At 36.5% G+C, this 17,451-nt stretch overlaps 6 protein-coding genes across 6 annotated transcripts; 4 read left to right on the top strand and 2 right to left on the bottom strand. All coding sequences in view use genetic code 12, as the record gives it.

The window, feature by feature from the left end:
• Positions 1–4,398: 4,398 nt before the first annotated feature.
• Positions 4,399–5,466, top strand: CANMA_005074 (uncharacterized protein; the record flags this gene model as incomplete). The annotated part of the gene is made up of 1 exon (XM_051817417.1): positions 4,399–5,466. One exon carries the CDS (start codon positions 4,399–4,401, stop codon positions 5,464–5,466), a length of 1,068 nt encoding a protein of 355 aa, XP_051669331.1.
• Positions 5,467–6,993: 1,527 nt separating this feature from the next.
• Positions 6,994–8,703, top strand: CANMA_005073 (pantothenate kinase; the record flags this gene model as incomplete). Its single annotated transcript, XM_051817416.1, has 1 exon — positions 6,994–8,703. One exon carries the CDS (start codon positions 6,994–6,996, stop codon positions 8,701–8,703), a length of 1,710 nt encoding a protein of 569 aa, XP_051669330.1.
• A 1,225-nt stretch (positions 8,704–9,928) lies between these two features.
• Positions 9,929–11,602, top strand: CANMA_005072 (uncharacterized protein; the record flags this gene model as incomplete). Its single annotated transcript, XM_051817415.1, has 1 exon — positions 9,929–11,602. One exon carries the CDS (start codon positions 9,929–9,931, stop codon positions 11,600–11,602), a length of 1,674 nt encoding a protein of 557 aa, XP_051669329.1.
• A 216-nt stretch (positions 11,603–11,818) lies between these two features.
• CANMA_005071 (putative cysteine synthase) lies at positions 11,819–13,000 on the bottom strand (the record flags this gene model as incomplete). The annotated part of the gene is made up of 1 exon (XM_051817413.1): positions 11,819–13,000. The coding sequence occupies one exon, from the start codon at positions 12,998–13,000 to the stop codon at positions 11,819–11,821; it is 1,182 nt and encodes a 393-aa protein (XP_051669328.1).
• Positions 13,001–13,194: 194 nt separating this feature from the next.
• Positions 13,195–13,848, bottom strand: CTF5 (Ctf5p; the record flags this gene model as incomplete). The annotated part of the gene is made up of 1 exon (XM_051817412.1): positions 13,195–13,848. The coding sequence occupies one exon, from the start codon at positions 13,846–13,848 to the stop codon at positions 13,195–13,197; it is 654 nt and encodes a 217-aa protein (XP_051669327.1).
• A 169-nt stretch (positions 13,849–14,017) lies between these two features.
• Positions 14,018–16,582, top strand: CANMA_005069 (uncharacterized protein; the record flags this gene model as incomplete). Its single annotated transcript, XM_051817411.1, has 1 exon — positions 14,018–16,582. One exon carries the CDS (start codon positions 14,018–14,020, stop codon positions 16,580–16,582), a length of 2,565 nt encoding a protein of 854 aa, XP_051669326.1.
• Between the last annotated feature and the right edge of the window lie 869 nt (positions 16,583–17,451).

Raw genomic sequence — 17,451 nt, 5'->3', positions numbered from 1 at the left:
ATGTAAGAGGGAAAAAGAAAAAATTAAGTTGCATAAGCGATATTAAGTAGTAGTAGAAAGAAAGAGATAGAGATATGGAGACTACTCTCTTGGGTGACAAGTAACGTCTATTGATAGTTAGGCATAAAAGATGAACTAGGGACAATAGCAATTGAAAAAAAAATAACACTAGGATATTGTCTTTTATATCCCATTGGTTGGTTGTCATTTTTTGGAGCAGAATCAGAAAAATACGCGCGAAGGCAAAATAACAGAAATCATTTTTCCCTGACACAAAAACAATACAAAGACATAGAAATAAAATTTCTCTCTCTCTCTACAATTTTAAAAACTAAAAATTGCAATCAATTTTCGTTAATCAATATTCACCAGTTAAACAACAACAATTCAATCAATACACCACCAATTAACATCGAACAAAAAGGAGTATACTAAAAAATATTTATAGAGTATTATAGACTACTACTTTATATCACATGAGAACTACATCTCCTTAATTGTTTGCCCTTTTTGTTTTTAAATTTGTTAATTCTCTGTTAAATCAAAACTACACCGTTAATACTGACCAATACTTCCTCTACATCCACCAATCTTATACTTTTATGGCGCATACCTCTCCACCTGTATTTTCCTTAGATTCCTTTCTTTGATGTCTTACAAACAAGGCAAGATTCGAATGCAAGGGCTCGTTCAACAAGTATCAAGTGTATCAGTGAGACTACGCATGTGTTTTAGGGCTAGCCTTTCACACAGCTTCTTTAACAAATTGATTAGTCAGTGTTTTAAACTACTACGTTTACTTTCCCTCTTCTTTGCCTTGACGTTATTCAGAGACAAAAACTATTGTTAGGACCATCTGGGTAAATAAATCCAAATTATGCGCGTTTAGTAAAATATTTCTTTTTGGTTTTCATACGCACGACTAATACCGACAACAAAGAAGGCACGGAAATGAAACTTAGTGCACGTGACTAGATGTTTCTTATTTGGAAAGTCTGCTATGTGTCCTTTCATTATAGCTTTATACCTCAACTTGCTACTAGGGGTTGTAATAACCCCCTATGTATTTGAAAGGGTAACAGAGTGATTTTTCTCGGTTTTTTATGTGGTCGAATATAGTTGACGAAAGCACAAGTAAATGTTAGAGATGGAGAAGACCCCTGCAATACGTTTAAGTTGAGTTAGAAATAGCATTTCCTAATCACATATAGTGAGGGGTTATGGTTGCAGTTGTTAGTTAGTATATTTATCTCCAGTATATTGTCTTTGCAGTGTGTATCGTATGTGTATCTTCGTTAAAGTTTGGACAATGCGTAGACTACAAAAAGAGACTGAATATCAAGACAATTATAGCTATTTTTGAGCAACTTTCTTACTTTGTGTTTAACAGAGTAATAAATGGTAACCGTAATAGAATCTGGGAAAAATGCCCATCGTTGGGTGACATCATTGAGAGACGTTTTGTCCATCAAACAAAGAAAATGATTATTATTTAAGCAGTGAGACAAGTAACAGCCTACACAAAAAAGAAGTCGGTACAACAGTCTTTGAACAATATTCATCAACCAACAACCCATCTGGCCAAAATGTTCTAGATTCTAAATTGTCCAATTGAGATTATGGGTGTATTTACTCAATGGGAAAGGCTCTGTGCCTCAGAATGAATTTGGTTATTTGCAGTTAAAAGGGGACCAAGGGGACCTAAATCCCACATGTATCTAAGTAAAAGATTGTTTAAACACAGTTCAAGACTAAAAACGACACTCCATTTATTCGTAAGTTTTTATTGAGTTATTCCAAGTTTGGTTTTAGTTTCTGCATCCGATTCTAGACTCACTGAAACAAGAAAAAAGAACAAAATATAAAATAAATAAAGTTTAATTATTTGAAACAATTAGAGTTCCAAACCCACTCTCTCAATATAGATGAATCGTAAACAAACTAACAATAAGAATACAATAAAACCACAATATTGTATTGTAATAATAGGAGATAGAGATAGATTAGAGATTGTGATTAAAGAGCGCTTCCATTCTTGGTAAAACACACGTTAATTACCATACAGCCAATCAAAGCTGAGACTTACTTTGAGAAATTGGTAGGTCCCATTGCAAAGAACAATAGCATATAGCAAGGTAAAAGTATCAAATTGGACAAAAAAGAAAAAGAGCAGATTTGAATTAACTCATCAAGGTAAAATCTCTACAATTTTTGCATTTGATTTGATTGTAAGGATTGCAAATATGCAATTCTTTGTCCTCATTCTTTTCTCTCCCTCTCCCTCTCCCTCTCCCTCTCTCTTATTTCTGTGTTCTATTGAAGATACATACGTCTGGTATGTTCTACTATCGACGGTTTTAGTTCTAATTCAATATTGGTTTCTATTCCATCCATTCTCATAAAGTGAAATAATAATAATTCTCATAACCATCTACAACTAAATCCCGATGCCCCTCGCAGACTAAGCTCCAATATTTTTGTTTTTTGCCCCACTTTGATGCTCGTTTGTGTATATTTAACCGCTCTTGTAGAAGTAAGAAATAAAATAAATGCCACAAGGGGAATGTAAAAAGGCTTTTGTTAATCCTCTTCAGAGCAATGAAATACCACAGTTTGATATAACAATAGCAATAGTGCAAATCTGCCTTTGGGGTTCAAAAAGAAAAATTCATCAAAGGGTCAACGTCAAAATCAGACTATTTTTTTGTTTTTGTTTGTAGTGGGAGCAGTCTATTTCTGCGAATCCTTTCTTCAGTTTTTTTTTCTATTTTTTGTTTAGTCAAACGTCCTTCCTTAGTTGCTTTGGGATTTGATTTAGCAGTATATTCCTCCCCTAGAAGAGTAAAGAATGGGGTTAGGTGATTTCAAATTCGATACCTATACGAACAGAAAAACAAAACAAGTAAAATCCACAATGTAGTGTGTGTAAAAAAGAAGAAACAAAGAAGCAAATTGCGGCAAATTTGCGTGTAATAAGTTTTTAGGTTGTTTATCCATCTATTGTATCTCTTTTCCGCTTCTCAAATCAGGTACTGTTTTCGAAAACTTCTTATTCCCTCTTTAGGCGTGTTTATGTGGATATTACGTATAACAAGTGTCATGTGCTTATGTAGTGGTGGTGTATAATCACAACAACTAGGCATACTGGTTCTCTTTTGCTGAGTGAGTCATGCCTTACAACAAATAAAAATGAGTTCGCTTTGAGGAAAGAAGAACGGGAGAGAGGGAGAGAGGGAGAGAGGGAGAGAGGGAGACCAGTAGTTTATTATGTGCAAGTGCAGTTAACGTTTGTTTGAATAAAAAAAAAAAGACCTTCAATCTGGAAAAGACTAGACTTTGCTGCTGAAGTTGAACATTTTATAAAATATTTTATTATAAGAAAGAAAGGCAGATCTCTGATACATACAGTAACTGTGTTTAACCAATACCACAATTTATAAAACTTTGCCTGTTTTGCAATTTGGTTAGTAGAGAAAAGTTTAATTATACAGAAGGGAAAAACAAAATGAGACTCTTGTTCTCTTTTATCTAAAACAAGGCAAAACAACAGAAAAGTTCAATGAAAAGGGACTTACGGTATAGTGGAATTAGGGAAAATAAAGAACACCACAGTGATGATAAAAAAGGATAAAAACAGAAAAGTTTAACTATTGTTTTAGTAGATACATTTTGTCATGTGAAGAAAGATAGTTTACACAAAGCATAAACTCTCCACCATTAATCTTAAACACAATGGCACACAATGGCATCAGAATGAACACAACAACTAATGCCCAATACTGGTCTCATTTTAGACGAAAGATGACAATAGGAAATAATGTACCATGAGCTAAAAATTCAACAATAGATTAGTGCAATTTCAACACAAAACCACAATCACCAAACATTCCTGTATATAAAACCAAACACACACACACACACACTTTTTATGTAGAATGGCCCAACGCCCTTTAAAACAACACACAACCTCAAACAACGCAACTCTAAACAACCCTTCATAAACCCAATTTTTAATTCTTTTGTGTATAAAGTTAATGCAAAATCACATTAACTACTCCTCCTCCTCTTCTGATCCAAAAAAGATTTTCATTCCATTCATTTATACAAAAACTTACGACAAAAAACTATAGAAAATTTTTGTATATATAAAAACTCACATCGATCCCCCATCAATTGAAGTCAGTTCAGATCTTACACATATTCATCATCAATTGACTTTTGTATTTTAACGAAATCAAAACAGACACCAGAAAGGCACAAAAGACCCATATAATAATAATAATATTATTATTATTTTTCACTTTTCACTTCGTTCACCACCACTAGCATTCCCTAGTTGTACCGTGTAACTTCATAACTCCATAACTTCATTCTTTGTATCCATCTACGATAATTATAATGACGACTATAATGAGTACCAATATTAACAATACCAAGTCATTTAAAACCAAATTGAAAACAATAAAGAAGGAATTGATGTCTACCTCCACATATACATTGACTAGATGTAAATCAACCACATCTTCTACAACATCAACAGTAGCATCAGCATCAGCATCGACGCCTTATTCAAGTCCTTATTCGAGTAATAATACATCACCTAGATCAGTTGTATCGGCTACGTTTGTATCATCTACACCTGATTTGAGTCAACAACCACAACATTCATCTTCGTCTACCTTTAGATATCGAAGTCTGTCATTCTCACAGCCATTTGTCAAACTTACTCAAATCAACCATAGCCATCAAAATAACAAGCACAGCAGTCCTCATTTCCTTCATCTACCATTACATGCTCAACGCCAATCATCAAACACCAGCACAACACCATTGTCTTCTCCTTCTTATGAACCAACATATGACACTTGTATACCTTTAGATTATGACCATTTTACATACACAAACACCGCATCACCTAAACTCACTCCCGAAGAAGATGAATCATGCAATGGCAACTACTACCACTACTACGACGACAGTATTAACAGCAGTAACAATGATAATAAATGGAGTTCTCACCATGCAGCCTGTATAAAGGAAGAAGTTATAATCCCCCCATTACCCGATATCCATGAGTTCAGTTCGAGACATAACCACCACCACCATCAAAGTGCTCCTAGTATTATTGGCAACAATTCAAGCACCAGCTTGAATCGATACAATAATAGTAATAATAATAGTAATGGCATAAGTCGGAATGGAAGTGCCAATATGAGTCGAAGTGTGAGTTTGGACAGTACTAATTTGTCGCTTGGTGACAGCGGGACACCAACTCCATATTGTTCCAATACTCATTCCAAGACTAATTCAGTTGATGAAAGAGGCATATATGGTAAGGGTGAAAAAAGTGCTGATAATGAGAATGCGGTTGTTGGCGTTGGTAACAATGAAGGGAATAGGGAGGACGATTTGGCTACTAATATATTGAGTGTAATCAATATGAAAGAGATCAGTTGGGATATTTGATGACTTTAGCCTTTTATCTTGGTTCTACTTTTTTGTTTTTTATTTATGTGGTGGGTGGGTTTCAATTCTTCAAAATTCCTATTATTTTGATAATAGGGTGTTTTCTTGTATTTGCTTTTTTTTTGCTTTTTTTGCTTGGAACAGGGTGCTTAGCTTGATATTTGGCATTCGGTATAAGGTATAAGGTATAATGGTTGGATATATATATATATATATATATATAATGTATGCACGAGATAGAAATTTGGGATTCTTTTTTCGGACATTTCCTCTTTTGATATGCCCACTTTCTGCGGCTCGGGTATAAGGGAGAACTGAGACAAAATGCGCTTTCTCGAGATTTTGTGGGGCAAGAGACGAAGTGGAGGAGGAGGAGGTAATGGTTATCTGCAACAGCAACATTAGACCCACATAAGTCAGACCACATTGACTTTCAACCTCTTTGCCATAAAGAGATGTAGCAAGGTTAGAAAAAATGGCGACACGCTTGGTCAGAATTACATTGGTTCTTACTTTTCTGGAGAGAGGGAAAGGAGCTGATGTGCAGAAAAGCTTTAAAGGTCCAAATAGTAGACTTTTATTTCTCAAGATAGATGAGGTGGGGGAAGAGAAAACGATTGGGGATGAAAAAGATGGTTCGCTTTAGATCCAATATGAAAAGAAGTCTGAGAGTACATTGAACTCCGAGGATAAAGTGGAAACGTTTTTAGATTTATGGCATCATAGAAACTACTTTTGCGCCAGTAGCCGCGGACATGCTGAGGTGGTGGGGGGTGCATGTAAAATATCTAAAAACATATAAAATCGCAATTTCTTTCCTTTTCTAGAAGTTAGATTAAGAAATCTAAAAGTTTACTATTGACCATAATTCTTATGGAGAGTGTGTAGGATGTAGTTGTTAGTAGTTGTTGATCAAATTGAATGATCATCTTTTGTTCCAGCGGTTGAAAAGTGAAAGTCAGAATCAACCAACAAAAAAAAAAAATAAAAATAAAAAATATAAAGTGAAGAGGGTGCTTTTCGTATCGCGTGGTACTAATTATACGATCAGTAATTATTAATATACAATTATTACATCAAAATAATAAAACAGAGTACACAACATATCATTAGTTAAGAATATAGTATATGATGACGTAACTCTTTCCCAAGTATAATGTAATAATCTAAAACCCATTAATATATTTGTATTAGTTTAGTAGTTTAGTAGTTTGATACTTTGATAAATTGTTTAAATAAACTCAACAAAAAATTAAAAAAATTAAAAAAAAAAATAAAACCCGCTCAAAAGATTTTCTAAATTTTCCAACTTATATATATATAGATATATATACACCAAAATATTACAGTTACTTATTTATATATATCACCACGTTCCCTACCAATAACACCACTACTATAACAACATCATTATCAGGTAACAACAGTTTTCTATCCCTCAGTTTTAAGTAAAAAAACACTCCAACAACCAAACCACTTATCAACTACCAACATCTTTTTCTTGAAATATCAATCATATCTTTCGTTATGCAATCTGTTGATCAGATGAATGATAGACGTGAAATTAAAAATAACAATAATTCCATTGATACACATACACATCCTAGTAATATACTAAATAATCACCATGAAAATATCAGTCAGACTACTATATCCAATACTACTGTACAACAGGAGAAGGTAGATGCTTCAAGTGCAACTACAACAACAGCAACAGAAACAACAACAGCAGCAATATCCCCATCTACATCTACTGGTCCATCCACGGGCATCGCTTCTACTCCATCATTCCCACCTACGGTTTCACCGTCTTCGCTTAATATACAACAGCGCAGACATCGATTGAGTGTGTCTCATGAAGACATCGATTTACAATCAGCTGATCCAGGCACCATTAGAATTGACTGCAGTGGAGCCTATATTGCCAATGATGACTTGTTACGAGGCTCTATTGCTGTTGAGGATGAAAATAATACTTCGCCATCATCATCAAATACACTGACACCGCCATCTTCAAGCACATCTTCCGATTTCGAAGATGATGAAAATGGAGATACTTCAATTGATGTTGGAGATAATATTATACGTAATGGAGGAGTTGGCACTAAAAATAACATCAATTTGCCTCAACATAACGATGAGATTATACACATATCGGTGGATATTGGTGGAACTTTGACTAAATTGGTATACTTTAGCACATCATCGTCGTCTACCACCTCCTCATCAACATCCACATCACCAAAGCACAATTCCACTGGAGGAAAATTACATTTTAGAGATTTCCAAACGGAGAATTTCAAAGTTGAAGCTATGCGGTTTATGATTCACTTGATATCGAAATCAATATCACAAACAAACTCACGGCCTCCTATAACATATATCATGGCTACTGGTGGAGGTGCCCACAAGTTTTATAATTTAATGACCAAGACATTTAGAAAACGCAATTTACCGATGAAGATTATTGCCAAGGATGAAATGGCCTGTTTGATAAAGGGTCTTGATTGGCTTATAACCAAGATTCCTCAAGAAATATTCACGTATGATTTAAATGACCAATGCACTCGATTCCAACCATTACAATCAAAACAAGAGATTTACCCCTATTTATTAGTCAATATAGGGTCGGGTGTATCGATGATCAAAGTCACCAAAGCGGGACCTGATGGATTTGAAAGAATTGGCGGTAGTTCACTAGGAGGCGGTACATTATGGGGCTTGCTTTCTTTATTGACTGATGCTAAAGACTACAATGAAATGTTGGAAATGGCACAGAGGGGGGATAATGAAAATATTGATTTATTGGTGGGTGATATCTACGGGCTGAATTATAACAAGATTGGACTTAAAGCCAACCACATTGCCTCATCATTTGCTAAAGTGTTTAAAAAATTACGATTCAATAATAAACCAATGACAACTGCCGAGAAGTTATCACAATTTAAACAAGAAGATATTGCTCGAAGTTTATTATTCAGTGTTAGTAACAACATTGGACAAATTGCCTATTTGCATGCTTTAAGATTTAATTTGAAGAGAATATATTTTGGTGGTCTGTACATCCTGGGCCATATGCAAACGATTCATACATTGAGTTATGCGGTTAATTTTTGGTCAAAGGGCGATATGCAGAGTTATTTCTTGCGACATGAGGGATATTTGGGTAGTGTTGGTGCGTTTATGATGGGTCCTGCTGTCGAAGAGAACGGAAAGCAGCCGCAGCAATTGAAATAATGGTGGTGTTAATGGTGGTGTTGTTAGAAAGTAGCTCTTAGCAGCTCTTAGCATGACCTGTCAAACATTTGAGCTTAAGCTTGTGTTCACATGATGTGTGGCTTTTAGAATTAGTTCTAGAACGTGTCATGATATAGAAGTAAAAAAAAGGAGAAGAAGAGTTCAATCTTTTTGTTTTTGAGAGGGGAGGTATAAACTGTTGAGTATAGAAAGAGTGGATTCAAAGCACCTCCTTCTCCAATGTATGTATGTATTTTTTTTTTTTTATTTATTTATTTATTTATTGGTGTATTCATTTGAAAGCATGATGTCTTTTTTTTTTGTTTTGGAACTTTTTATAGACTGGTTTTACGTCAAGACAAAGACAGTTTTGTTGAGTAAGAACTATTTCCTAATCTTCTTTCACTTCTGCTGGGTCTGTTAAAATCTGTTGAATAAAGTTGGGTTGGCACTAGCTGTTCCTTCTCCAAAGACCAGCCAACAGGTTGCATTAAATACATGTGCACCCTTTCTAATTGCAAACCTAAAAAGAATAAGGAGCCCCCCCTTTTGTGTTGTGAAATTGGCTCACAAGTGATTCTTTTATTATAACCTTGTGACTGTTATTTCTACTGTTGTTTGTTTATCCATTTAGTTCAATATTAGACTTACAATTGGCAAAAAATGCAACTATGTTGTAACCTTTTGAACATTAAACCTCTCGCTCTAACACAAAACGTGCGGGTCAATTTTTTTTTTCTTTTGTTATAATTGAAGTTACAATAGCAGTTGTTGTAGTTGTTGTAACAGCCACCAAGTAGTTAGTTGTAGAGGAGCAACAATTTATGTCAAGTTAAGAGGAAGAGTAGTGTAAAATTATGTCACATACTGGGGTCATTTACTGATATACTGTTGTACTGTTGTATTATTTAAACGAGGTGGGTTTAACAAAAATCAGAAGAAAAAAAATTTTAATTGAAAGAAAATCTTCAACAATAAAAAAATAAAATAAAATAAAACCACCAAAGTGCCATAATTACACATACACCAGTTATCAATCTACATCAACAACAACAACAATAACAAACTAAATACAACAACCTAACAGATAACACAAGAAGCAACTCCATCTTACAAAAGGGTTTTATTATTGATTTAACGGAAAAGAGAACAGTATATATATATAATTTTGTTGTTTTTTATTATTTCAACTAATATTTATCTCCTCCTTTTTCCTTTTCTGACGATGAATGATATAGATTCATCAATTAGTCCATTACTTAATCAAGTTCCTATTGAAAATTCACAATATTATAAACAACAACTGCTGGTGCATGATCAACACCAACATCAACATCAAAAAAGCCAACTACATCATCTAGATCTGGATTTACAACAAGGTATTCACCATACGCAACCGCAGTATAGTGTAAGAGGAAATTCACAGCAGCAGGAACTGCCAAATCTACATCAACAAGAATTCGTACAACAAGCACAACAAGAACAACAATCGCCACATCTGCAACAGCAACAACAACAACAGGAGCAAACGCCACAGTCACATTCTCTGCAGAGCCACCACCAACAGTCGATACCCCAAGTGCATTCACATAGACAATTTAGACAATCGCCGCTTCATCCGTCGTCAAAGCTATATTCACAACCACCGCCACAAGTATTCAATTCTGAGTGGATCGAATCAGCGCAAAACTCACCCGAAAATATTTCCAAACTCCTCGAAGATCAAGTGAGGATGTCAACAACAACGGCAATGGCCTCTGGGTCCAATATCAGATATGAAACCACTCCCCTGAAATCAAAAAACAACTTTGCTTATATCCCACCACAACATCACCTTGATGATGGTGAGGCCCATAAGTTGGAGAATGCCGAGTCATTTTCGCAAGCGTCTTCAACCGCTTCCACTATCGGCCCCAAAGCGCCAATCATCAGCAACTGGAAAATATTTTGGGCAATGTTGAACAATATTGTTGGTAAAGATAAAATGGCCAAAGTGAGTCAATATACATTGCGATTACTTGTTTTCCATGCAACTCAAGCTCAAGATTACTTATCTGACGATAAAGTCAATATTGCCGCCATTAAATTAAGATACGACGATTCAACAAAACAGTTGGAATTGATTAAAAATTTCATCAAGCATCCATCTGATTTCATTCGTATTATTGCCATTATTGTCTGTTCTTTATTCAAGACTCGATTTGCTGGCATGATTAATGGGTTATCAATGTATCGGCAATTTCTTCGATTTGGTAAAACACCATTTAAAATAAGAGATTTATTGGTTAAATTTAAAACCAACATCAATTTCAAGAATAAAATGGTGCAAATTAATGAACAGGAGTTATTTAATCGTTCAACATTGAGTCAAATTTTTTCATTATATTACGGAATCAATGATGAATCAATCTTGCTTTATAAATTGAAATTGTTGACTTCACCCACATACAAGACATTTGTCAATAAACATGAGTCTTATGCCTGGTATGGTGAATCATGGATTGCGTTATACAACACTTATGAAACATTAACCAATTTGACTCAACAAGAAATGGATCTTAAAATCGCCATTCAAGTGCGGAATAAAGCCAAAATACTATCAAAACAATTGCTTGGCGGAGCCGATATTTTAAATTTGACTTCGTCAACTTACAATTCTTCTTCCAACAGTGAGGATGAATTGAAATTACACGATATAATGTTTAAAAAGACCAATTGTTGGATTGAAATTTATAAATTGTTGGCCGATTTGGGGTTTAATACTTATAGTGTTTTCAGTATTGCGTTGCCATTCCAAACTTGGCAAATTTGGATGGGTATTGCTGCTTCTGGATTGAGTACGATCAAGTTGTACAGAGAGACTAAGGATAAGATGATCAAGGAGCAACAAAAGAGTTGAAGTGGAAATAGAAATTGACTTAGTCGGAAAGGGGGTTTAATTTATATTGTATTTATGTGTTTTTTTTTTTGAGTGAATCGTAGTGGTATAAAGTAGATTAAGTGGGATGTATATTGATAGTCAAGCTGAGCTAGCGTTACATACACTGTGGTTGTGCACCATCTTCCATCGACCCTTACCAACAGTCACAGCTCCTTATCAGCTCAGCTGTTTATTTTATCTCAAGACATCCTCCAATGAAATATCATTAGGTATGTTCACTGCATGCTTCCAAAACTTGGACAAATGCCGATCACCAGAATCACAAGCAACAACAACTATATTCTGACCCGGTCCATATTTCAAAGCCGTCTTAACAGCAGCAACACAATTAATTGCTGCCGAGCTACCCCAGAATAATCCATCATTAATACACAAGTACTTTGCCATCCTCAACGCTTGATCATCAGTGACTCTAACCGCCTCGTCAATGTATGGCTCTCCTTGTTTGAAGTTCCACGTGAGACGATTAAGACCAATACCTTCAACTAGTGTATCAACCTGGTGTCTTCGCCTTGTACCTTCTTTTTCCACCGAATCATACATGACGCCAAAATTTATCCTATTGGCAAGCCCACTCCCCTGTGGATCAGCTAATACGACTTTAGTCGCTGGATTGTGTTCTTTTAAACATCGGCCTACACCGGCAATAGTGCCACCCGTACCACTTCCATTTATAAACACGTCTATACGTTCCAATTGCTTGATCAATTCGGGTCCCGTGGTGGTGTAATGGATTCTCCAATTGAAATCATTTTCAAATTGATTGGCAAATATGGCCTTTCTACCATTGTTTGTCGAGTCGTTGTTGATGGCATCAGCACCTCTCTTTGCTGCATTTACGTACTGATTAGGGTCGACGATACTAGCAGGCTTCACTTTTTCAACCTCAGCTCCCAATGCTTCAAGTAGCTGTAGTTTCTCTGGCGAAGTATCATCAGGAAGACAAATGTGAGCAGTATATCCCAATGCATTAGCCAACACGGCAAAGCTGATGCCCGTAGATCCCGATGTTCCTTCAAAAATGACATTTTGTTGATGTGGCACTAATTGGTTGTTTGATTCAGCTGCCCGTATGATTGCCAATGCTACGCGATCTTTTGAACTCCCAGCTGGGTTACTCAATTCCAATTTGGAATAGATTTTGCAACCTGTTTTGGCTGACAAGGATTTTATTTCGATCAAGGCAGTGTTTCCGATTCTCGACTCGATACCTCTTGATTTTGGGGGAAGTGATGTTAAGCTGGAAGACTTGTTGGCCGCAGTAGCTGCTTGTATATACACTTTCCGTAGCTCATTGATGATAATGGCAAGTGAGGCGATAGTAGCTGATGTCTGCAATGCAGTTTTCCAAGACATTGTTTTGCTGGAAAGAAGTGGTTTGCCAAGTGTGAGGTGTGATTGAGATGTTCTCAGAAGAGATGCGCGCTACCTAAAGGTTAAAAAATTACGACTGGCAAGCTTTACTTAGTATTGACAAGGCTCTATCTATACAAGGGGTTCCAGGTCGCTATTAGTATTGGGGATGCTTCCAAGTCAGTCTCAATCGATTTTCATACCCCTCTCTTTTCGTTATCCTTGGCAATGTACATGTGTATCCTCGTGACAAACTTGTCTAAATCACTCGTCTGTTGTAGCTCCTGTTGATACTCATTCAAAGGCGCATACATCGGCAAAGTGGTTTTATAAACGCTCCAATACGGCGTATCACTCTTGTCTTTTCTCTTCAATAAAATCACATAATGAGGCTGCTTATATGACTTGCTTTTGTATGAGAAGATATCAAACCGTACACCTAGAATTTCATCATTGGGGAACAAATGTTTATTATTAATGGGAAACGCTGTAATTCCACTCATGCGTAGGATATTTTCATACATGATGTTTTCTTTCACGTCGGTAGATTCCATAATACGCTGATTTATCAATTGCAACTGTGACGATGACGACGTCGAAGACGTTTCTTCTGTGGTTTCAAAAAAGTGAGATATGGATGGGTCAAAGTAGGTGTGCTTGATCATAAGCACTTCATCGTGAGGCCCATCTACAGGTGGTTGAGTTTGCTCAGCTTCAAGTTGTTCCAATTTTGTCACCTCTTGTCGCAAAAGCGATTCATTATTACTTAGTTGCTCTAGTTCTGTCTCTATATTTATGATATCATCACCGAGAGCAGAAATCTCCTGCTGAATTTGGTCATCCTCGTTCATTTGCAATACTCAATCATTTCTAATTTTGATTGTTGGTGGTGATAAGATCATCGTAAGAAAAGTGTCAACACGCGCCGTTTTTGCAATTTTTTTTGTTTTCACTTCATCAGATAATTTCCTCCACACATTTTGATCTCTGATCACCATAACCCCCACCACCACAACAAGCATGCAGCCGTTTGCTAACCTGTATTGGACGCCTGATTATATCACTGGGCTACATAACTTACAATCTCACACCTTTACATCGTTGAAACAATTGCATGACTTCCGCAAGTTGGTGTTTAATTTCTTGAAATATTTTCATTCCAATAGTGAATATTTGAGCAAAACCAGTAATGAATTGGCATCATCAGGCTCATTCAACAGCAAAAATGGCGAAACTCTAAAGTACCGCTCGTGTATTGAATTGTTCAAAAACGAAATGATTGGAGAATCGACTACGTTGTTGCAATTGGCATCGAGTATTGATAAATTTGTACTTGAAGATCTAACAAATTACCTCAAACACCACGAACCCAACATCAAAAAGGAATTTAGTCGTTTGGAGGACATATACGATGATTATCTTACGCTGAGTCGCAAGATTGACAAAAGCAAGTCAAAATATTTTGATGAATTGAGATTGAAGGAGAATGCACAACCACAAACTGTGCAACAACAGCAACAACAAGTGGAGGACGATGATTTTGACTACAGTGATGATGAATCTTATGCTGAAGAGGATTCTCTGAGCAGTATACGACAAGACTTGGACATTGATTTTCAATTCCCTCTACTTGTCGGCCCCGCGATTTTTGAAACCATTAACGAGTTCCAAATAACCCTTGCACAACTTATTGCCGAAACACCCACTGTTAAACGTAAGATTCCTATTCCCGGGTACAAAAATGACATGTTTGTTAGCGAGTCACTTTGCGATGCACTCAACGGACTACGAATCCATGGGTTGAAACCAACGCGATCAAATTTCGAAAAATTTGGCCAATCGTTAGTTACTTTAAAGCTACTCAATCCAACCAATATATTCCAAAAACGGTTCAAAAGTGAAGGGGTTTGGTTTGAATGGTCAGACTTGGCAATTTCCGTGTCCCAATCGCATGATGAATCGGTGCCATCGACACCCGTCAAACACCCATACAATACTGACCGCAAAGTTTCATCTCCCTCATCAAAGTTCATGAGTGACATGTCAGAAACGACAACTAGGTTTAATAGTATGTTCAATAACGTTAAAAGCTCCATTATGAAGAAGAATCATGAAGAAATTGTACTGGGGATTACCGACCAGTATAATGAACAAAGCCTCGAGCTACAAGAGTTGGCGTATTTATTACAACAAGGGTATCTAGATTTAGCACAGTATTTGGAGAAATTTGAAACAACAAAAGTTCAAATCATATACACTAGTTCGGCCAAATTGCAGCAAATAATTCAAAAGTTTCATTTACAGCAGTTCAACCAAATTCAAGCTTGCGGAAGAGCCATCACAGACTTGAACAAACAGGAAAATTATGATCAAGACATGTCCCTCCACGTAAACAATCTGAGCACGGGAATAGTGTTTCCATTGACTGGTGAGTCTGCTTTTGCCCCTCAAAGTTTGAAATACCAGTTTGATCTATTTGAAGATATATCAGCCCAGGTCACCAGAGGACAAGTAAAAGAGGATTGTCCGCTAAGTGTCCTTTCAACACCTGCTTTTGTACACGGGACTCAAAAAGTAATTGAGAGCCACGAGAAAGATGGCAATTTGAAATTACTCTGGTTACAACCGTTGGATTTTCAATTGGCATGGAAGATCAAACAAGATGTTACTCGTGTTATCTCACAGTGCACTTTGCCTACTTTGGAAGCTGACAAAGACCAAAAGGCTTATTTAATCAACGAGGTCTTGAATCACCTCAAAGAGAGAAAAGCTGACGATGTTGTTACCTTTTTCAAGTGTTGGTTGTTGGAACTCAAAGACAGTGTAATTCCATTTACAGCATTTGATTCGGTGGTAAACGTATACAATGGGGAGAATACAAGGGCTAGTTTAACCAAGGTGCTTTCATCCTTGCCAAGATGTAATTTGGCTTGTTTGGTTTCGATGACTGAGCATATATGTCATGTATTTGAATTGGGTATTTTTGAAAACTACGGCATATCAGATGATTTTTCAGTAGAATCTGTAGATGCAGAGACTGAATTGCCACTGGTGTCGAAACGTTTAAATGATATGGAAGCTGTAGGCTCAGTACCATTTGTACATTTGATAATGAGACCCTCAAGGAGTAAATACAAGTCTGGGTTCAAGCCACCAGTTACAAGCTACATCCAATTCCTTACCGACTTATTAAAACTCGAAACCAGAGTAGCATTGTTCAACAAACTAATAGAACACGAGGCAAAATATAAACAAAAAAAAGAATCCGAGTTGAGGGCGGGGTTACATATCAAGAAGATACCAGTAATTGAAACGCCAGCCAATGAACACAAAACGAAATCAAACTCAAACAATGCTCCCGAGACCCCCACCAAACAAAAAAGTTTCGCGACCACTACGGAATTGAGAGCACCACACCCAGTAAGCGCAGACGAGGCATTTACCCTTCGACCTTTCAAGACCAAGTCAACGCCGTTGCCTTCGCCTCGAAGCTCTCCCAAACATACTTCGAATGCGAGTGGAGATGGAAATAGGTCGAGAAGCTCTTCTATGTTGGGTTCGTCAATCAATGTTCAATTTGAATAAAGTACGCGCTGTCAATAGTTTTAAATAGATGATATTTAATTGAGTCTGCACTTTTCAGTTACTTTGGTGGTGTCCCAACGTAGTTCCTTCCTAGAAGTTTGCAGCTGCCTTAGTAACGGCCCAGCCTAGATCTTTCCTATAATTTTGCAGTATACCCCATGCTAGAGGTGCGTGTACTATAACTGTTTACGGTTTTTTGTCGAATCTGCGCACCAAATACACCTTTTGATATTTCAAGGTGTTCTTTTGGTAACTAGACATTCGCGAAATCTCGATAGCACGAGTCTTTTGTCGAGTTGATGAACCATCTACTTTGGTTGGGAACAAACAATGGCAATGATGCAGCACAAATTGTCGGTGCTCGATGGATGGAATGCGTTTAAATAGTTCAAGCCAAGCAAAGGTTCGGATGGATCGCTGCTGTTGCTGTTGAAGTTGCTGTTGAACCAGCAAATCGTAACTTTCAAATGGTTGTTCTTGGTACTGGGAAGGATTGTGGCTGGGGAAATTGAAGGAGCAGTTTCCAGAAGGTATTTAAAGCTTAATCACACTGGCATTACTATCAGCGGGTTCAATTCTTTGACTACAGTTTTCTTCGTATAGTTTCTAATGCTAAATACATCTTTATAACTCTTTGATGATCTACCATTCTACCATTTTTGCAATAAAAACGATACAAACTCTTTTTGTATCGTCTCAATTAACCCACAATGTTCAGCTACTTACCACGATAAACCATCACCTAAAGCCATATTTCATACTTCTCTAACCTTTTTAATGCAAAGATTCTAGCAATACTCTAGAAGAAAAAATTAGTCTCCATTTTGTGCTTCTGTCAAATACCACCAAATACAAATGAATGCCACGCA

This window comes from Candida margitis (genome assembly GCF_024628925.1).
Source record: "Candida margitis strain CBS 14175 chromosome Unknown scaffold84, whole genome shotgun sequence".
NCBI lineage: Eukaryota > Fungi > Ascomycota > Pichiomycetes > Serinales > Debaryomycetaceae > Lodderomyces > Lodderomyces margitis.
This window is presented reverse-complemented; position numbering and strand designations above follow the sequence as displayed.